The 15,880-nt window shown below is 36.6% G+C and overlaps 1 protein-coding gene across 3 annotated transcripts in view; it reads left to right on the plus strand.

Annotated features, from left to right (window-relative positions):
- Positions 1-499: 499 nt before the first annotated feature.
- The window catches only part of LOC150079328 (uncharacterized), a 486,833-nt gene continuing 471,452 nt past the window's right edge, over positions 500-15,880 (plus strand). For all 3 annotated transcript variants that reach the window (XM_090382736.1, XM_090382738.1, XM_090382737.1), the window contains exons 1-2: positions 500-1,035; positions 15,446-15,526. In XM_090382736.1, coding sequence (XP_090238862.1) covers positions 979-1,035; positions 15,446-15,526 — 138 coding nt within the window. In that variant the 5' untranslated portion in view covers positions 500-978. The remainder of the gene's footprint in view (positions 1,036-15,445; positions 15,527-15,880) is intronic.

The following is a 15,880-nucleotide window of genomic DNA, read 5'->3' on the forward strand; positions in this document are numbered from 1 at the left end:
TATATAAGAACTTTTCCAGCATGAACAAAGAGGTTTTATCCCATCGAAGCCTTATTTTAAGAAAGAAATGGATCTCTTGGAACGGGTGCAGAGAAGAGCAATCAGAATGCTCAAGATCACAAAGTGGTACTTTTACCATAAAAAACTTATTTTCTTAAAATTGCAGCACTTGAAAAAGAGGCATTGCATAAAGACCTGATTGAGGTATTTAAGGCCTTAATTGGATTGAGGTAAATTAATGGTGGTATTCTTTCTCTTTCTCAGACAACACACCCACACAAGAGGATACACACTTGCACAGAAAATGGATGGCTGTACTATGAAAGTGCAGAATTGATTGTCGGAACAAACTACAATTTGGTAGTGTGGAAGTGGGTAGTTTGATTAAATTTAACAATTGAAAATAATTAGCAATACCCGTGGATTATATAATGAAGATATTGAGACACTTGAAAATTATAGGGTATTCTGTTATTCACTTCTGTGCTGTACACATTGGCAAGTTTTGTAATACTGGAATCAACTGTTGGCTATATAGGCTGTTTCTGGTGCTTGCATTGGTGAGTGAATGAGCGATGCGATTTGTTACACTGTAAGGCTGATTGGTTTAAAAAATATGCATGTGTAGGTGACGTTTTTGCCTTACCGTCTACAAGAATTAAGAAAATCTCTTGAAAGAGGTCGAAGTTTTTTGAAGTGACCCAGTTGCATTCTTGAAGTGCAGTCATGTAATGAATTGTGCCTTGTTAATTACCAGTTTGCCTTTCGCCAGTGTTTCTTTCATTTTTTGTTATAAAATATAATTGCAAACTTTGAAGGAAGTAAATAAACCCTATCGTTGATCACGCATTTCTTGCAGGTGTGGTTCAAATGAATTTTAATCAGATGTTCTGTGTACAACTGGAACCAAATTTGTTTGCATTTAATGATTACATCTGCATTACTTGGTGTTAGCGAATTCATTATTAAATTTATATCATGTTCAAAAAGCTAAGGGACAAAATATCCGAAGAAGCAATTAAATTGCCTGTTCAGGTAAGGTTTTATAAATAAAAATAAAACTAAACAGTTTCTCTATTCAGAATATACTGAACAAACTCATACATATTCAAGTTACAAGATTAATATTAATAAAAAGTGGCAAATGATGAAAGCGTGTATAGCATCAGTCAAAAAAAAAAAAAAAAAAACAACAACAAAAAGAAAACTGCACTATACACCTCATCCAACCATTCCCTATAATAATTTGTTTAATTCTTCCTTAAATTTATGCAAACTACCCATCTCCAAAATACCGGATAGAAGTTTTTTCCAACAATTAATCACTCTAGCTGAAAGCAAAATTTTGCACATCTATCCTACAAACATACTTTTTAAATTTAAATATATGTTCCCTTGTATGTTGTCTGAGCAAGAGTTAAGATGGTAATTTACTTAATCCTTTTAAGGTCCTAAACACTTATGTCAGTCTGCTTATATGCATTATCTGATCAAGAATTAGGATGCCATCTCTTTTTTAAATGGATTGAGTAAATGAAGGCCATATACACTTCATTCAAGTCTCCTTGCAGGTGCCTAATTTATAGTTGCTGGAATTTGCAGAACTTTAGTCTTTTATTTGCTGCAAGTTCTTAAGAGGTGTTTGCACAGATTTAACAAACAGACAAATGTCTGTTTTACTCATATGGTTTGAAAGAAAGATACACCAAGTGTTGGAATAATAGTTTTATCAAATGATTGCAGTAATTTATTTTTGGTATTGGTGTAGGTGCTGTACAGCCCTTTTTTGATGTATAAAGTGGACTTATCAGTTTTTAGTATTGGTTGTTGCATTATGATCAGCAAGCCATGATTATTTCAATAACCACTTTCCCAATCTGAAATTTCACTTGCAAACTCCATGGCATTTTGGTTTAAAAGAAGAAATTGAGTTTTAGAATTAAGTGAGTATCCCCTGTCCCTGCTTCCGAGAGCAAATTCATCCTCATGAATTTGCTCTGAGAATTGATTTCCCCCACTTAATTTTAGTATGTGCATAATGAGGTTGGCATGTATTTCACTTGATGATTACCTCTTATCCTTTCAAAAATATAGGGGTGTATGAGTAATATTCTCAAAAACAATTTGGCATTTGTTTTGAACAGCAAGCACCAAGTGAACCCTGCTCTAAAAGAACATGCAAACTTGTGCAGATGTAAAAGTTTATTTACAGTTTCAGTCATTGCTAAGCACTGCAGGAATTGCAGAGGATCAGCACTTCCATAGCAAAATTGAAAAAAATAATAAAATATATTAACGTTTTTAGAAACCTAATATGATAAATGAAATAAATTAGACATGAAATGAGTAAATGTAATATTTAAAAATTAAAACCCACTTTTTATTTTCTTACGTAGGGTGGCATTATAGTTTCTGCTGAAGGTAGCAAATAGCTTAGTAATGGTCTTGCTTGTGGGTTGTTATGCTACTTTGTAATAGCTACCGTATTTTTCAGAATAAGAGGCATTGACCATAATGTGCACCCATATTTTAGAAGTTAAATTTTGGGAAAAGCTTGTATGTATTTGAGACAAATTCTCAAGTGCTTAGTATTAGTAATGGCTACATGGTGCAAGGAAGCCTATGGCTTATGCTGCACCAGCCAAAAAAAAAAAAAAAATAAAATAATAATAAAATAAAATAAGAAAAAATACATAAAATAATAAGAATAGAAACAAATTAATAATAATAATAATAAGAAAATTTAAAAAATAATAACAAAAATTAATAAGGGAAAAGGAAATGAACAACCTATTCATTTCCCTCTTCCCTTAGGTAATTGTCCAGCTGACCTTTGAATTTCCCCACACTGTCAGCCTTTACCACCCACATAGGTAACTTATTCTAGTAATTTATAACTTGCTGGCTAAAATAAAACTTCCTGCAATCCAGTCTAAACAACTCCCCTGTAACTTGAAATTATGCTTAGACAAAAGGCCAGTGTAGAATTAAACTTTTACTTCTCAGAATGCTAAAAACGTGTCATTTCTACTGTCACACTTATCCTTCCTAATATTACCTTTCACTGAATTCAAAGATTGCATCTTTATTCTTGTCTTTCACTTTTTTTTTTTTTTCAAAGAGCACATAATCTTCACTCTCATCTGGGCATTGCTAATTCTAAATTTCTTGAATGATGGCAACTTTCTGTTTTGGAAACTCCTATTAATTTTTCACTAGCTCACAACTAGTCAAATTGTTGGTCGTTTCATCCTGTTGGTGTCAAATTGTGATTTGGTGCCTCCACCCAGCTGGTCCACTCATCATACATGAATGTTTTAAAGGTATTTTTTTTTTTTTTTAAATTGAGATGTCTAATCACAGCAGTTTATTATTATTATTATTAGCCATATGGTGCAAGGAAGCCTAAGGCTTATGCTGCACAGTAAAAAAAAAAATTTTCTGAACTACCCCAAGAGACAGAGAGAAATAAAAGGGAATCACCAAGGAAGAGAAGAATGATGATATCCAGCTCAGGACCCTGGGTGTGCCAAGCCCATACTCACCAGATGTGAGCCCCTGGGGTTAGTTGACCAAGGCCACCTTGGAAATTTGATTCTTTTTGTCACCACTGCCCATTTTATTTTCTCTGTTATATTAGCATTAGGATTAGTACAGGCATATGATGCAAGAAAGCAAGCTTATGCAGCATAAGCCAAAAAAAAAAAAAAAAAAAAAAACCACTTCCATTTCACCCCTCCGTTCATTCGAAATAACCTGTCCAGCTGAGCCTTAAATTTTTTTAGGCTATCAACATCCACAACAAGGGATGGAAGTCCCTTCCACCAACCAATTACCTGCTGGCTAAAGGCAAATTTCCTCACATCTATCCTACATCTTTCTTTCCTCAATCTGAATTTATGCCTTCTCAGGTGATTATTCTGAGCAAGAGGAAGAATCCCATCGGCATTGAGCATGCTCAAACCATTCAAGGCTTTATACACCTTTATCAGATCAGATCAGATCACCTCGCCGGTGCCTAGTCTCCAGACACTGTAATTTGCAAAACTTAAGCCTTTCTTCGTAAGCACAACCCTCTGTTCCATTCACTAATCTTGTTGCCCTTCTCTGTACTCATTTCAGCAGCTCTACATTCTTCTTGAAATCAGGCCTCCAGACCTGTATACAGTACTCAAGGTGTTGCCTGACCATTGCCTTATACAAGGGAATAATCACCTCCTTATCCCTGCTAGAAAAATTCCTGTATATCATTGACAAGACACCATGCGCTACTCTTGCAGCCCATCTGCACTGCTCATAGAACTTCATATCTGCCTACACAATTACCCCCCAGGTCCTTTTCATTCTCTACCACTGTCAGTGTAGTACCACAGAGTTGATACGTTGCTCTGAGGTTGCTGTTTCCCATATGTAGTACTTTACATTTGTCAATGTTAAACTTCATTTGCCACTTCTCAGCCCATCTGCTCAACCTTTACAGATCGTGTTGCAGCAGCAGCATAGCATCAGTAGTGTCCATAACAACCCTGCCAACCTTTGTATCATCTGCAAACTTGGACTTTAAGCTTGATATAAGCACTGAACCCTGAGGGACTCCACTAATGAGCAGTGTCCATTGATTACCACACTCTGTCTTCTCCCCTTCAACCATCCCGTTATCCATAGCAGCAATTTGCTTCTAATGCCACACTGCTCCAATTTGTGCAGCAGTCTTCCATGTGCAACAGTATCAAAAGCCTTTCTCAGATCCAAATATATAATATCAAAGTTATTTCCTGCATCCAGTTCTTTTTTTGTGCATTATAGTATCCAATCAAATTGGTCAGGCAAGACTTTCCCTTAACAAAACCATGCTGTGTCCGAGCTATAACTGAACTCTTGTCTAGGTGATCCCGCAGTGCTTATTTAACCAGTGCCTCCATTAATTTTCCTGGAACACAAGTTAAACTCACAGGTCTATAATTACTTATGTCAGCCTTTGATCCTCCTTTGTGAATTGGGGTCACATTTGTACATCTCCAGTCTATAGGTACCTCCCCTGAGTCCAAGGAAGCTCTCATAATTATGGCTAAGGGTTTGCTTACTACCTTTGCTGCCTCCTTTAATATAACTGGATTGATCCCATCCACGCCAGGTGCCTTTCTTGTGTTTATCTTCAACAATTTCTCCTCCACTTTACTCTCAGTTATTACAAAATTATCTAGCTTACTGCCAGAGTTGAATACACCTCTGGCATTCCACTCGCTGAATAATTCCACATGTGTGAATGTCGATGCAGAATATTCATTTAGTTTGTTAGCTACCTGAGCAGGATCATCAGCAGTTGAACCATCGATATCAAGTGGGCCAATCTGATTCATCCCCTTCCTTCTAGAGTTTACATAAGTAAAGAAGTCTTTGCTGTTTTTCTTTGCATCCTTTGCCAAAGATTTCTTGTAATCTGCCTTCGCCTGCCTAACCTCCTTTGTAATTTGGTTACAGACCAGCTTATATTTATCATAGGCTTCTGTGTCATGTGTTAATTTATATGTATTCCATGCATTTTTCTTCTCTGTCATATGTCTTATTAGTTCATCTGACATCCATTTAGGCCTAAACCTTGAACAATATTTCTTAGTTGGTATGTAAAGCCTAGTAGCTTCCAAGATAAGTTCTTTGAATGCTTCCTATTTTGAATTTGCTGTTGGTAACATCATCAGTTGGTTCCACTGTATAGAATTTTTAAATAGTGTCTCAGACCATCGTAGTTGCCTTTATGAAAGCAAAAACCCTTCCCTTTACCCCTGATGGTAGTTACCTCTTTGAGTAAATCCCACTTCAGCACACTGTGATCACTGCCACCTAGTGGTTCCTTTATCCACTTTCCTCTCAGTTATTAGAAAATCATCTAGCTCACTGCCAATGTTTACTTCCATGTTACCCAATGTTTACTTCACCCATGACACTCCCCTTCCTGAATAACTCCTCATGTGTGAATGTAGATGCAAAATACTCGTTTAGATTGTTAGCCAACTGAGCAGGATCCTCAACTGTTGAACCATCAACATCCAGTGGACCAATCTGATTCATCAATTTCCTTCTTGAGTTTAAAAATGTAAAGAAATCTTTTCTGTTTTTCTTTGCATCCTTTGCCAAGGATTTCTCATAATCTGCCTTTCCCTGCCTAATCTCCTTTGTGACTTGGTTACAGACCAACTTATATCTATCATAGGCTTCCATGTTACCCATTAATTGGTATGTATCCTATGCATTTTTGTTCTCTGCCATATGTGTCATTAGTTCATCTGACAACCATTTAGGCCTGAACCTTGAACAATATTTCTTGGTTGGTATGTAAAGCTTGGTATCTTCCAAGATTAGTTCCTTGAATGCTTCCCATTTTGAATTTGCTGTTGGTAACATCATCAGTTGGTCCCACTGTATAGAATTTAAATACTGTCTCAGACCATCATAGTCGCCTTTACGAAAGCAAAAACCCTTCCCTCTACCTCTGATGGTAGTTATCTCCTTGAGTAAATTCCACTTCAGCACACTGTGATCACTGCCACCTAGTGGTTCCTTTATCTGCAGATTCTTAATGCATGAAGAATCACTAGTGATAATCAGATCAAGAGTATTACTTCCTCTAGTTGCCTCCCGAACATGCTGGTGTAGAAAACAATCATCCAATAAATCCACAAAAGCCTTGCTAGTGTGTGAGTGACCAACCCACAAATTCCAGTCAATATCTGGGAAATTAAAATCCCCCATTATAAGATTCTCTGATTTACTGGCCCATTCTATTTCCCTGTACAGTATCTTATACTCATCAGAGTCATTAGGCCTATAGCACACTCCTACTCTCAATTTTGATTTACTATGCTTATGTCACACCAAACTGACTCGACACTGCCCTGTCCATCGATGTCGACTGGCTTCACTTCCTTGGATTTTGTGTGTTTCTTAACTAATAGCATAACCCCTCATCCCTTCCTATCCTGTCTATTTTTTCTGTAGACGTTGTACTCCCCAAATTCCAGTTCTGCATTCCTTATATCTGTGTGACACCACGTCTCTGATATCCCAACAACATCTCCCTTTGATGTTTTGAGCAATACCTCAAATTCATCAAATTTATTTACTAAACTCCTAGCATTGGTGTACACGCAAGTATACATGCACCTGTTTCTATTCTTAGCTACCCTAACACAACCCATGTGTTTACTTGTACCGCAATGACTTCCAGCAGTCTCTGAAATATCCTGCATCTTGTTTTTCAGGCTTCTGCTCATTCCAATAGCAGTGCAAGAATCTTTCACCTCTGCTAATGGCTACTGTTAATCTATTAGTCTTTGTCTCCCCCCCAAGCTAGCAGTTTTCCGACCCACCTAACACTGCCCAAATATATGATATCAAAATTATTTTTTGCATCCAGTTCCTTTGTAACCACATCATAATATCCTATCAAATTTTTCAGACAAGGCTTTCCCTTAACAGACCCATGCTGTGTCTGAATTATTGCTGCAGTCTTGTCTAGATGATCCTGCAATGCATCTTTAACCAGTGACTCCATTATTTTACCCGGAACAGAAGATAAACTAACTGGTCTGTAATTACTCTTGTCACCCTTCGATCCCCCTTTGTGAATTGGGGATACATTTGCACATCTCCAGTCCGTGGGAACCTCCCCTGAGTCCAAGGATGCCATCATAATTATGGCTATTGCTTAGTTGCTTTGCCGCCTCCTTTAATATAACTGGATAGATCCCATTCACCCCAGGTGCCTTTCTTATGTTTAACTTCAACAATTTCTCCTGCACTTTGCTCTCAGTTATTAGAGAATCATTAAGCACCCTACCACAATTTGATAACCTTCTGGCATTTCCCTCCCGTAATAACTCCTCTTGCGTGAATGTAGATGCAAAATACTCATTCAGTTTGTTTGCTATCTGAGCAGGATCATCAACAATGGAACCATCGATATTAAGTGGACCAATCAGATTCATCCCCTTCCTTTTAGAGTTTATATAAGTAAAGAAATCCTTGCTGTTTTTCTTGGCATCTTTTGCCGAAGATTTCTCGTAATCTGCTTTCGCCTGCCTAACCTCCTTTGTGATCTGATTACAGACTAGCTTATATCTGCCATAGACTTCTGAGTTGCTTGATAATTTATATGCATCCCATGCATTTTTCTTCTCTGTCATGAGTCTCATTAGTTCATTTGATAACCATTTAGGCCTAAACCTTGAACAATATTTCTTAATAGGTATGAAGCTTTTAGTAGCATCCACGATTAATTCCTTGAATGCTTCCCACTTAGAATTTACTGTTGGTAACATCTTCAGTTGATCCCACTGTACAGAATTTAAAAACTGTCTGAGACCACTATACTCACCTTTACGGAAGCAAAAACCCCTTCCTTTACGCGTGATGGTAATTATATCTTTAAGTAAATCCCACATCAGTACACTGTGATCACTGCCACCTAGTGGTTCCTTTATCTGCAAATTCTTAATTCGTGAATGATCACTGCTGATAACCAGATCAAAAGTATTACACTCTCTGGTTGCCTCTCGAACATGCTGCTGCAGAAAACAATCATTCAATAAATCCACAAAATTCTTACTAGTGTGTGAGTGACCAACCCACAAGTTCCAGTCAATATCTGGGAAATTAAAATCCCCCATTATAAGACATTCTGATTTACTAGCCCACCCTATTTCTCTGTACAATTGTTAATTGTACTCATTCGAGTCATTAAGCCTAGAACACACTCCTAGTCTTATTTTTGCTTTCGCAGTGCTTATATCACACCAAACTGACTCAACAGTGCACTGTTCATCTATACCAACTGGATGCACTTCTTTTGATTTTATGTTTTCTTATTTAACAGCATAGCACCACCTTCCTTCCTATCCTATCTATCATTTCTGTACACATTGTACTCCCAAAATTCCAGTTCTGCATTCCTTATATCTGTGTGACACCACGTCTCTGCTATCCGAACAATATCTGCCTTTGATGTCTTGACCAACACTTCAAATTCATCAAATTTATTTACTATACTTCTAGCATTGGTATACATGCAAGGATATATGTACCTATCCTTATTATTAGTTACCTTAACACATCCCATATACCCACCTTTTCATGATGACTGCCATCAGTCTCTGAAATCCTCATCACCCCTCACTCCAGGTCGCTACTTATTCTAATAGAAGTTGTGCAAGACTCACCTTCATCTCTGCCTGTGGCTACTTTTAACCTTTTAGTCCGTACATAGATGTGAGGAAATGAATAGATGTGAGGAAATGAATATTTCCTCACATCTATTCTACAACTGTCTTTCCTCAATTTGAATTTATGCCGCCCAAGGCGATTAATCTGTGCAAGAGGAAGAATCCCATCAACATTGAGCTTGTGCAAACCATTCAAGGCCTTATACACCTCAATCAGATCACCTCACAGATACCTAGTTTCCAGATGCTGTAATTTGCAGAAATTATATCTTTCTTTGTAAGAGTAACCCTTTGTTTCATTCACCAATTCTGTTGGTATTCTCTGTACTCATTCCAGCAGCTCTACATCCTTCCTAAAATGATGCTTCCAGACTTGAATACAGTTCTCAAGGTGGGGCCTGACCATTTGCCTTATATAAGGGGATAATCATCTCCTTATTCCTGCTAAAAAAAATTGTGTATATCATTGACAAGACACCATGATCTACTCTTTCAGACCATCTGCATTGCTCAGAAAACTTCATATCTGCCTGCACAATTATCCCCAGGTCCTTTTCACTCTACCACTGTGAGTGTAGTACCACATAGTTGATACATTACTCTGGGGGTTACTGCTTCCCATATGTAGTACTTTACATTTGTCAATGTTAAACTTCAGTTGCCACCTTTCAGCCCATCTGCTCAACTTTTCTAGATCCCGTTGAAGTAGTGTATTGTCATTAACAACTCTGCCAATCTTCGTATCATCTGAAAACTTGTACATTAAATCTGATATACCTTCATTAATATCATTGATAAATACAGAAAACAACAATGGGCCCAACATGGAACCCTGTGGGATTCCACTAATAACATTAGTCAATGAAGCGGTCCATTGATTACCACTCTGTCTTCTCCCACTTAACTATCCCTTTATCCGTATAATGGATAATGTTACCAATCTATTTTGACATCAAAATTTTGTATCTTTTTTGACTAGTTTACCTGCTTCACTGGATGAAAAACCTTAAAAAAAACACTCCTCACCTTAGACCAGCTGATTTGGTCATGATGTGAAAAAAAGCAGAGATAAGAGAATGTTTCAAATTGTTGTTATTCAATAACAACAATTTGACTAGCTTATATCTGTAGCAGATATAAGCTAGTCTGTAATGAGGTCACAAAGGAGGTTCGGCAGGCAAAGGCGGATTACGAGAAATCTTTGGCAAAAGATGCTAAGAAAAACAGCAAGGATTTCTTTACTTATATAAACTCTAAAAGGAAGGGGATGAATATGATTGGTCCACTTGACATCGATGGTTTGACTGTTGATGATCCTGCTCAGATAGCAAACAAACTGAATGAGTATTTTGTATCTACATTCACACGTGAGGAATTATTACAGTTTGAAAATGGAAGAAGGTTATCAAATTGTAGCAGTGTGCTTAATGATTTTGTAATAACTGAGAGCAAAGTGGAGGAGAAATTGTTGAAGTTAAACATAAGAAAGGCACCTGGGATGGATGGGATCTATCCAGTTATATTAAAGGAGGCGGCAAAGCAACTAAGCAAACCCTTAGCCATAATTATGAGAGCATCCTTGGATTCAGGGGAGGTTCCCACGGACTGGAGATGTGCAAATGTATCCCCAATTCACAAAGGAGGTTCGAAGGGTGACACGAGTAATTACAGACTAGTTAGTTTAACTTCTGTTCCGGGTAAAATAATGGAGTCACTGGTTAAAGATGCATTGCAGGATCATCTAGACAAGACTGCAGCAATAATTCAGACACAGCATCGGTTTGTTAAGGGAAAGTCTTGTCTGACAAATTTGATTGGTTATTATGATGTGGTCACAAAGGAACTGGATGCAAAAAATAATTTTGATATCATATACTTGGATTTCAGGAAAGCTTTTGACACTGTTGCGCATGGAAGACTACTGTACAAATTGGAGCAGAATGGTATTAAGGGTAAGTTGCTACAATGGATAAAAGGATGGTTAAGTGGGAGAAGACAGAGGGTGGTAATCAATGGGTGCTGCTCTTCGTGGACTAATGTTATTAGTGGAGTCCCACAGGGTTCGGTGTTGGGTCCACTGTTGTTTTGTATATTTATCAATGATATTGATGAAGGTATATCAGGCTTAATGTCGAAGTTTGCAGATGACACGAAGGTTGGCAGGGTTGTTAATGACAGTAATGGCAGTGTGCTACTGCAACAGGATCTAGATAATTTGGGCAGATGGGCTAAGAAGTGGCAACTGAAGTTTAACCTTGACAAATGCAAAGTACTGCATATGGGTAGAAGTAACCCCAGAGAAACGTACCAACTGTGTGGTACTACACTTAAGGTGGTAGAAAATGAAAAAGACCTGGGAGTAATTGTGCAGTCAGATATGAAGTTTTCTGAGCAATGTAGACAGGCTGCTAGGGCAGGTCATGGGGTTTTGTCAATGATATATAGGAATTTTGCTAGCAGCGAAAAGGAGGTGATTGTCCCTCTGTATAAGGCAATGGTCAGGCCACGCCTTGAGTACTGCGTACAGGTCTGGAGGCCTCATTTTAGGAAGGATGTAGATTTGCTTGAGCGTGTACAGAGAAGAGCAACACGATTGGTGAGGGGAATGAAGGGATCCTCTTACCAAGAGAGGCTTAAGTTCTGCAAATTGCAGTGGCTGGAGACTAGGCACCTGCGCGGTGATCTGATTGAGGTCTATAAGGCCTTGAATGGGTTGAGCACGCTGAATTCTGATGGGATCCTCCCACTTGTTCAGAATACGAACCTACGGGGACATAAGTTCAAATTAAGAAAGGATAGATGTAGAATAGATGTGCGGAAATTTGCCTTTAGCCAGCGGGTGGTTAATTGCTGGAACAAACTTCCATCTGTCGTTGTGGAAGTTGATAGGTTAAATAAATTTAAGGAGGAACTGGACAGGCATTTGGAGGGTATGGTGTGATTTTTTTTTTTTTTTTTTTTTTTGGCTGATGCTGCATAAGCTCCTACACTTGCTTTCTTGCATCAAGTGCCACTACTACTACTACTACTACTAACATTGGAAAAAACTTTCACTTTAAAATATAAAATGTTACTCATAAAAAATTGCCTCTTTTTGAAAAACCTATTAGTATAGAATCTTGCTATGATATGTATTTGATATAGTAACCAAATTTCAAGGAAAAGTATTTTTTGAAAGTTGTATTATTCTAAATATTTTGAATGTTTAGAATAATAGATAAAGTTTGAACGATAGATAAAGTTCACTAGGTAGTTATATTACTTTTTATTGTGCATCCACTCTAGATAATAATTTAATTTAAAATGATGGGAGATTAAAACATTACATAAAAATATGACATTTGTTTTGTATGCACTCAGTAATTAATAGGTAGCCTAATTAGGATTTATTGAGAAGTATAGAGAGCTAGTAATAAAAATATTAAATATGAGCAAAATCCTTCATAAATCCATTGTATCAAGTTGGAAAGTGCCAAAATTTTGATATTTCAAGTGGATATGCACCTCTGGAAAATATGCCCTTATAATGTTACATAGTAACATTATAATCATGGTATTGGTATTAGAATGTTAAATGGTGTATAGGCGTGTACTTAAAATATCTTCAAAATTCTACTAAAATTATTTGAATTGTTATTTTATTGTAAAAATTAACAGATTGAACTGTTATTATAATATTATTTATTATGATTACATTTTAATTTCCATCTCTGATAAAAGAAAAAAAAAGGCCATAAATATAAAAATATTCTCTTTAATAGAATGAGCTTAATGAAGGATAACACAGGATCATTGATTGGAAAGAATTGTTCTTGTAGAGAAAGGAGGAATTTAATGGAAATCAAATTCCTCTAGAATTGTCCTCCATGCGGCCAGAGCAACAGCATGAAGGTCTATCCCCCCCCCCCCGATTTCAGCAGTTAAGGATGTTAAGGATTAAGTTTTCTAGGCACGTTATGATAGACCATTTTTTCCTTCCGTAATAGGCATATATTGGTCTTTCACTGAAGATTTGGGCTGATAAGTAATGAAGCATACATTTTTCTAATAATTTGCGTCATTTTGAAGAGACTGAGATTAGTCAAAAGTCCAACAGACTGGCTGATGTATTTGTTTTATGTGAGAATCATGCTATGCTTCAGCCAAGAAGAAGAAGAAACCCAGACTTCTGTGATTATTTTGTTGATCAAGAAAGCTATGAGAACATTAATACATTGACTAGTGATTTTGAGGCATAACTTGAAAATTGGGCTGCCATGATGCTAGAGCAGTTAGGTAACTGATTTGTTATTTTAATCAATTCTCGTTTGAAGATATTGATCCTACTGAAGGTTAGCATATTAGTTTAGTATTAGTAGTGGAATGATGCAAGGAAGCAAGCTTATATAGCATCAGCCAAAAAAACCATTTCTTACTTCTCAGCTGTCCATCCATTCTAATAATTTTTCCAGTGCTTCCTTAAATTCATTCAGACTATCTGCCTCTGCAATCCGGATCGAAATTTGTTCCAATATTCGATCACTTTCTGGCTGAAAGCAAATTTTGCATGTTTATCCTACAACCATACTTTTTTATTTAAATTTATGTACCCTCATGAGTGTGTTATCCAAAAAAGAGTTAAGATTTAATCTACATTTAATGTGCTCAATCCATTCAAAGCCTTAAACACTTCAATCAGGTCTCTTCAAAGATGTCTAGTTTCCAGATACTGAAATTTGCAGAACTGAAGTCTTATGATAAGAGTACCCTTTTGTTTCCTTGACTAATCATGTTGCTTTTCTCTGCTGCACCTGTTCCGACAGATTCACATCCTTAAAATGTTGCTTCCAGAATTGTATGCAGCCTAACCATTGCCTTATACAGTGAGACAACCCCCCCCCTTCTCTGGGCAAAATTCTTTATATCATTGACAGAACCCCTTCAGCTGTCCTTGCAGCCATTCTCTTAATAGTCATTGCCCCATAGTTGATCTGTTGCTGTTTTGTGAGAGGAGGAGAATCTGAAGTTGTGGTCAATCCATTTTCAATGGCTCTTGAGTGTGAATGATGCTTGGTTTGGGATTGGAAGCAGCCGAAAAGATTATTCTTCCTTGCTTAGTATTCTTGTCAGTGTTGGAACACATTGCATTCTGCTTCAGCTGCTGGAAGAATTTCCTTTTAGACATTTCTGTTGGAATGTTGGTGAATTTGGGGGTTTAAAATCTTTTTGGCCATCCTGGGCTGGTCATTATGGGCAGGTACTGCATTAGTTTGTGCATGAGACACAAGTTTGAAGGAGTAGACTGAAAGCAGCAGACTGTTAGAGTTAAAATAATATCTGCGTCACTGATGTTGCAGCAAGGGCATTTGAAAGGCCAAATTCAATAAATTATCTTTATTATTATTATTCCTAGTATTAGTAATGTCAATTACAAAAGGAAGTAATGAAAAACAAATTACCCACCCCATCTGTTCACCCCTCTAATATTATGTTTAATTCTTCCCTAAATTTATTCAAACTACCCACTTCCACAACATCAGATGGTAGTTTGTACCGACAATCAGTTAATCTTTTGCCTGTCTGTTAATAGAGTCACAGAGCCATGTTTAGTATTTTTTTTCTTTTTTTAATGGCTAGATGCACATGAGTTTCTGCCTTGTATAATTGAATAATATTAACGCTTAATTGAAACTGCTATTCTCTGCAAGAGAACTGCTAGCATATATGGTGCAGTCATATTCCATCTGTCAGAATTTGTAATTGTCTTTTGTGTTTTGTTGTATCAGTAGTGGACTGCAATATAATCCTTTTTGATTTTTTTGTTTTTAACTTGTCACTACAACAAAAATTTCTTGTTAAAGAGAATCATGAAAAGAAAACTTAGTTTGAATGATATTGTAAGTTAAAGCTTGAGAGAATTGATCAGTTTTAGAGTAAAAACAAAAAAACAAAAAAAAAAAAAAAGAGTTAAAATAAATGGGGGGAGGGGAAATCAGATTGATCTTGCACATATGCCTAATAATGGATTAAAGAAATATTAAGTTATCAGTAATACACTGTTTCTCGTATTATAATGGTTTGTAGATTTTTGTTAAACTGAAGTTAAAATTAAGCTGCATATACAAAATATGCTGTGTAATATGTTTTTGCTTTCTTGAATGATGCACATATCAGTGCTGCCCAGAAAATATTTCATAGTTAGCATTATGTGAAATTTGAGTTTATAAGTATTATTTATTTTCCTTTAGTATTCTCCTTTTGGAAGCAGAACAACAGGTGATAATTCTCATGGCAGCCATTCAAAGCAGCTCATTGATCATCCAACAGAGGTGAGTTAATTTTTTTGGATAATATGCTCTGTCATATGGGTAAAATATCAGCAAAGACTTATTTAAATAGAAATGTAAATATCAAAAATTAGTTTTCATAGTTTTTTAGATATTTGATGTAGTTAATTTATATTTTAAACATATTAACCTGTATTCCATGGTGGGGCTGATATCCCAGGCGGCATATATACAGGGTGATTCAGGAGGAATAGTAAATATTTTGGGAGGTTATAGTATCGATTATTCTGAGTAAAAAAATTCATATAAGCATGTGTCCAATTATCAATGGATACAGAGATATAGCTGTGTGAAACTGGTGCATACAGCACCCTGAATCAGATGTGAACCAAGAAG

Source organism: Mastigoproctus giganteus, chromosome 10, assembly GCF_048544385.1.
Source record: "Mastigoproctus giganteus isolate SK-2022 chromosome 10, ASM4854438v1, whole genome shotgun sequence".
NCBI lineage: Eukaryota > Metazoa > Arthropoda > Arachnida > Uropygi > Thelyphonidae > Mastigoproctus > Mastigoproctus giganteus.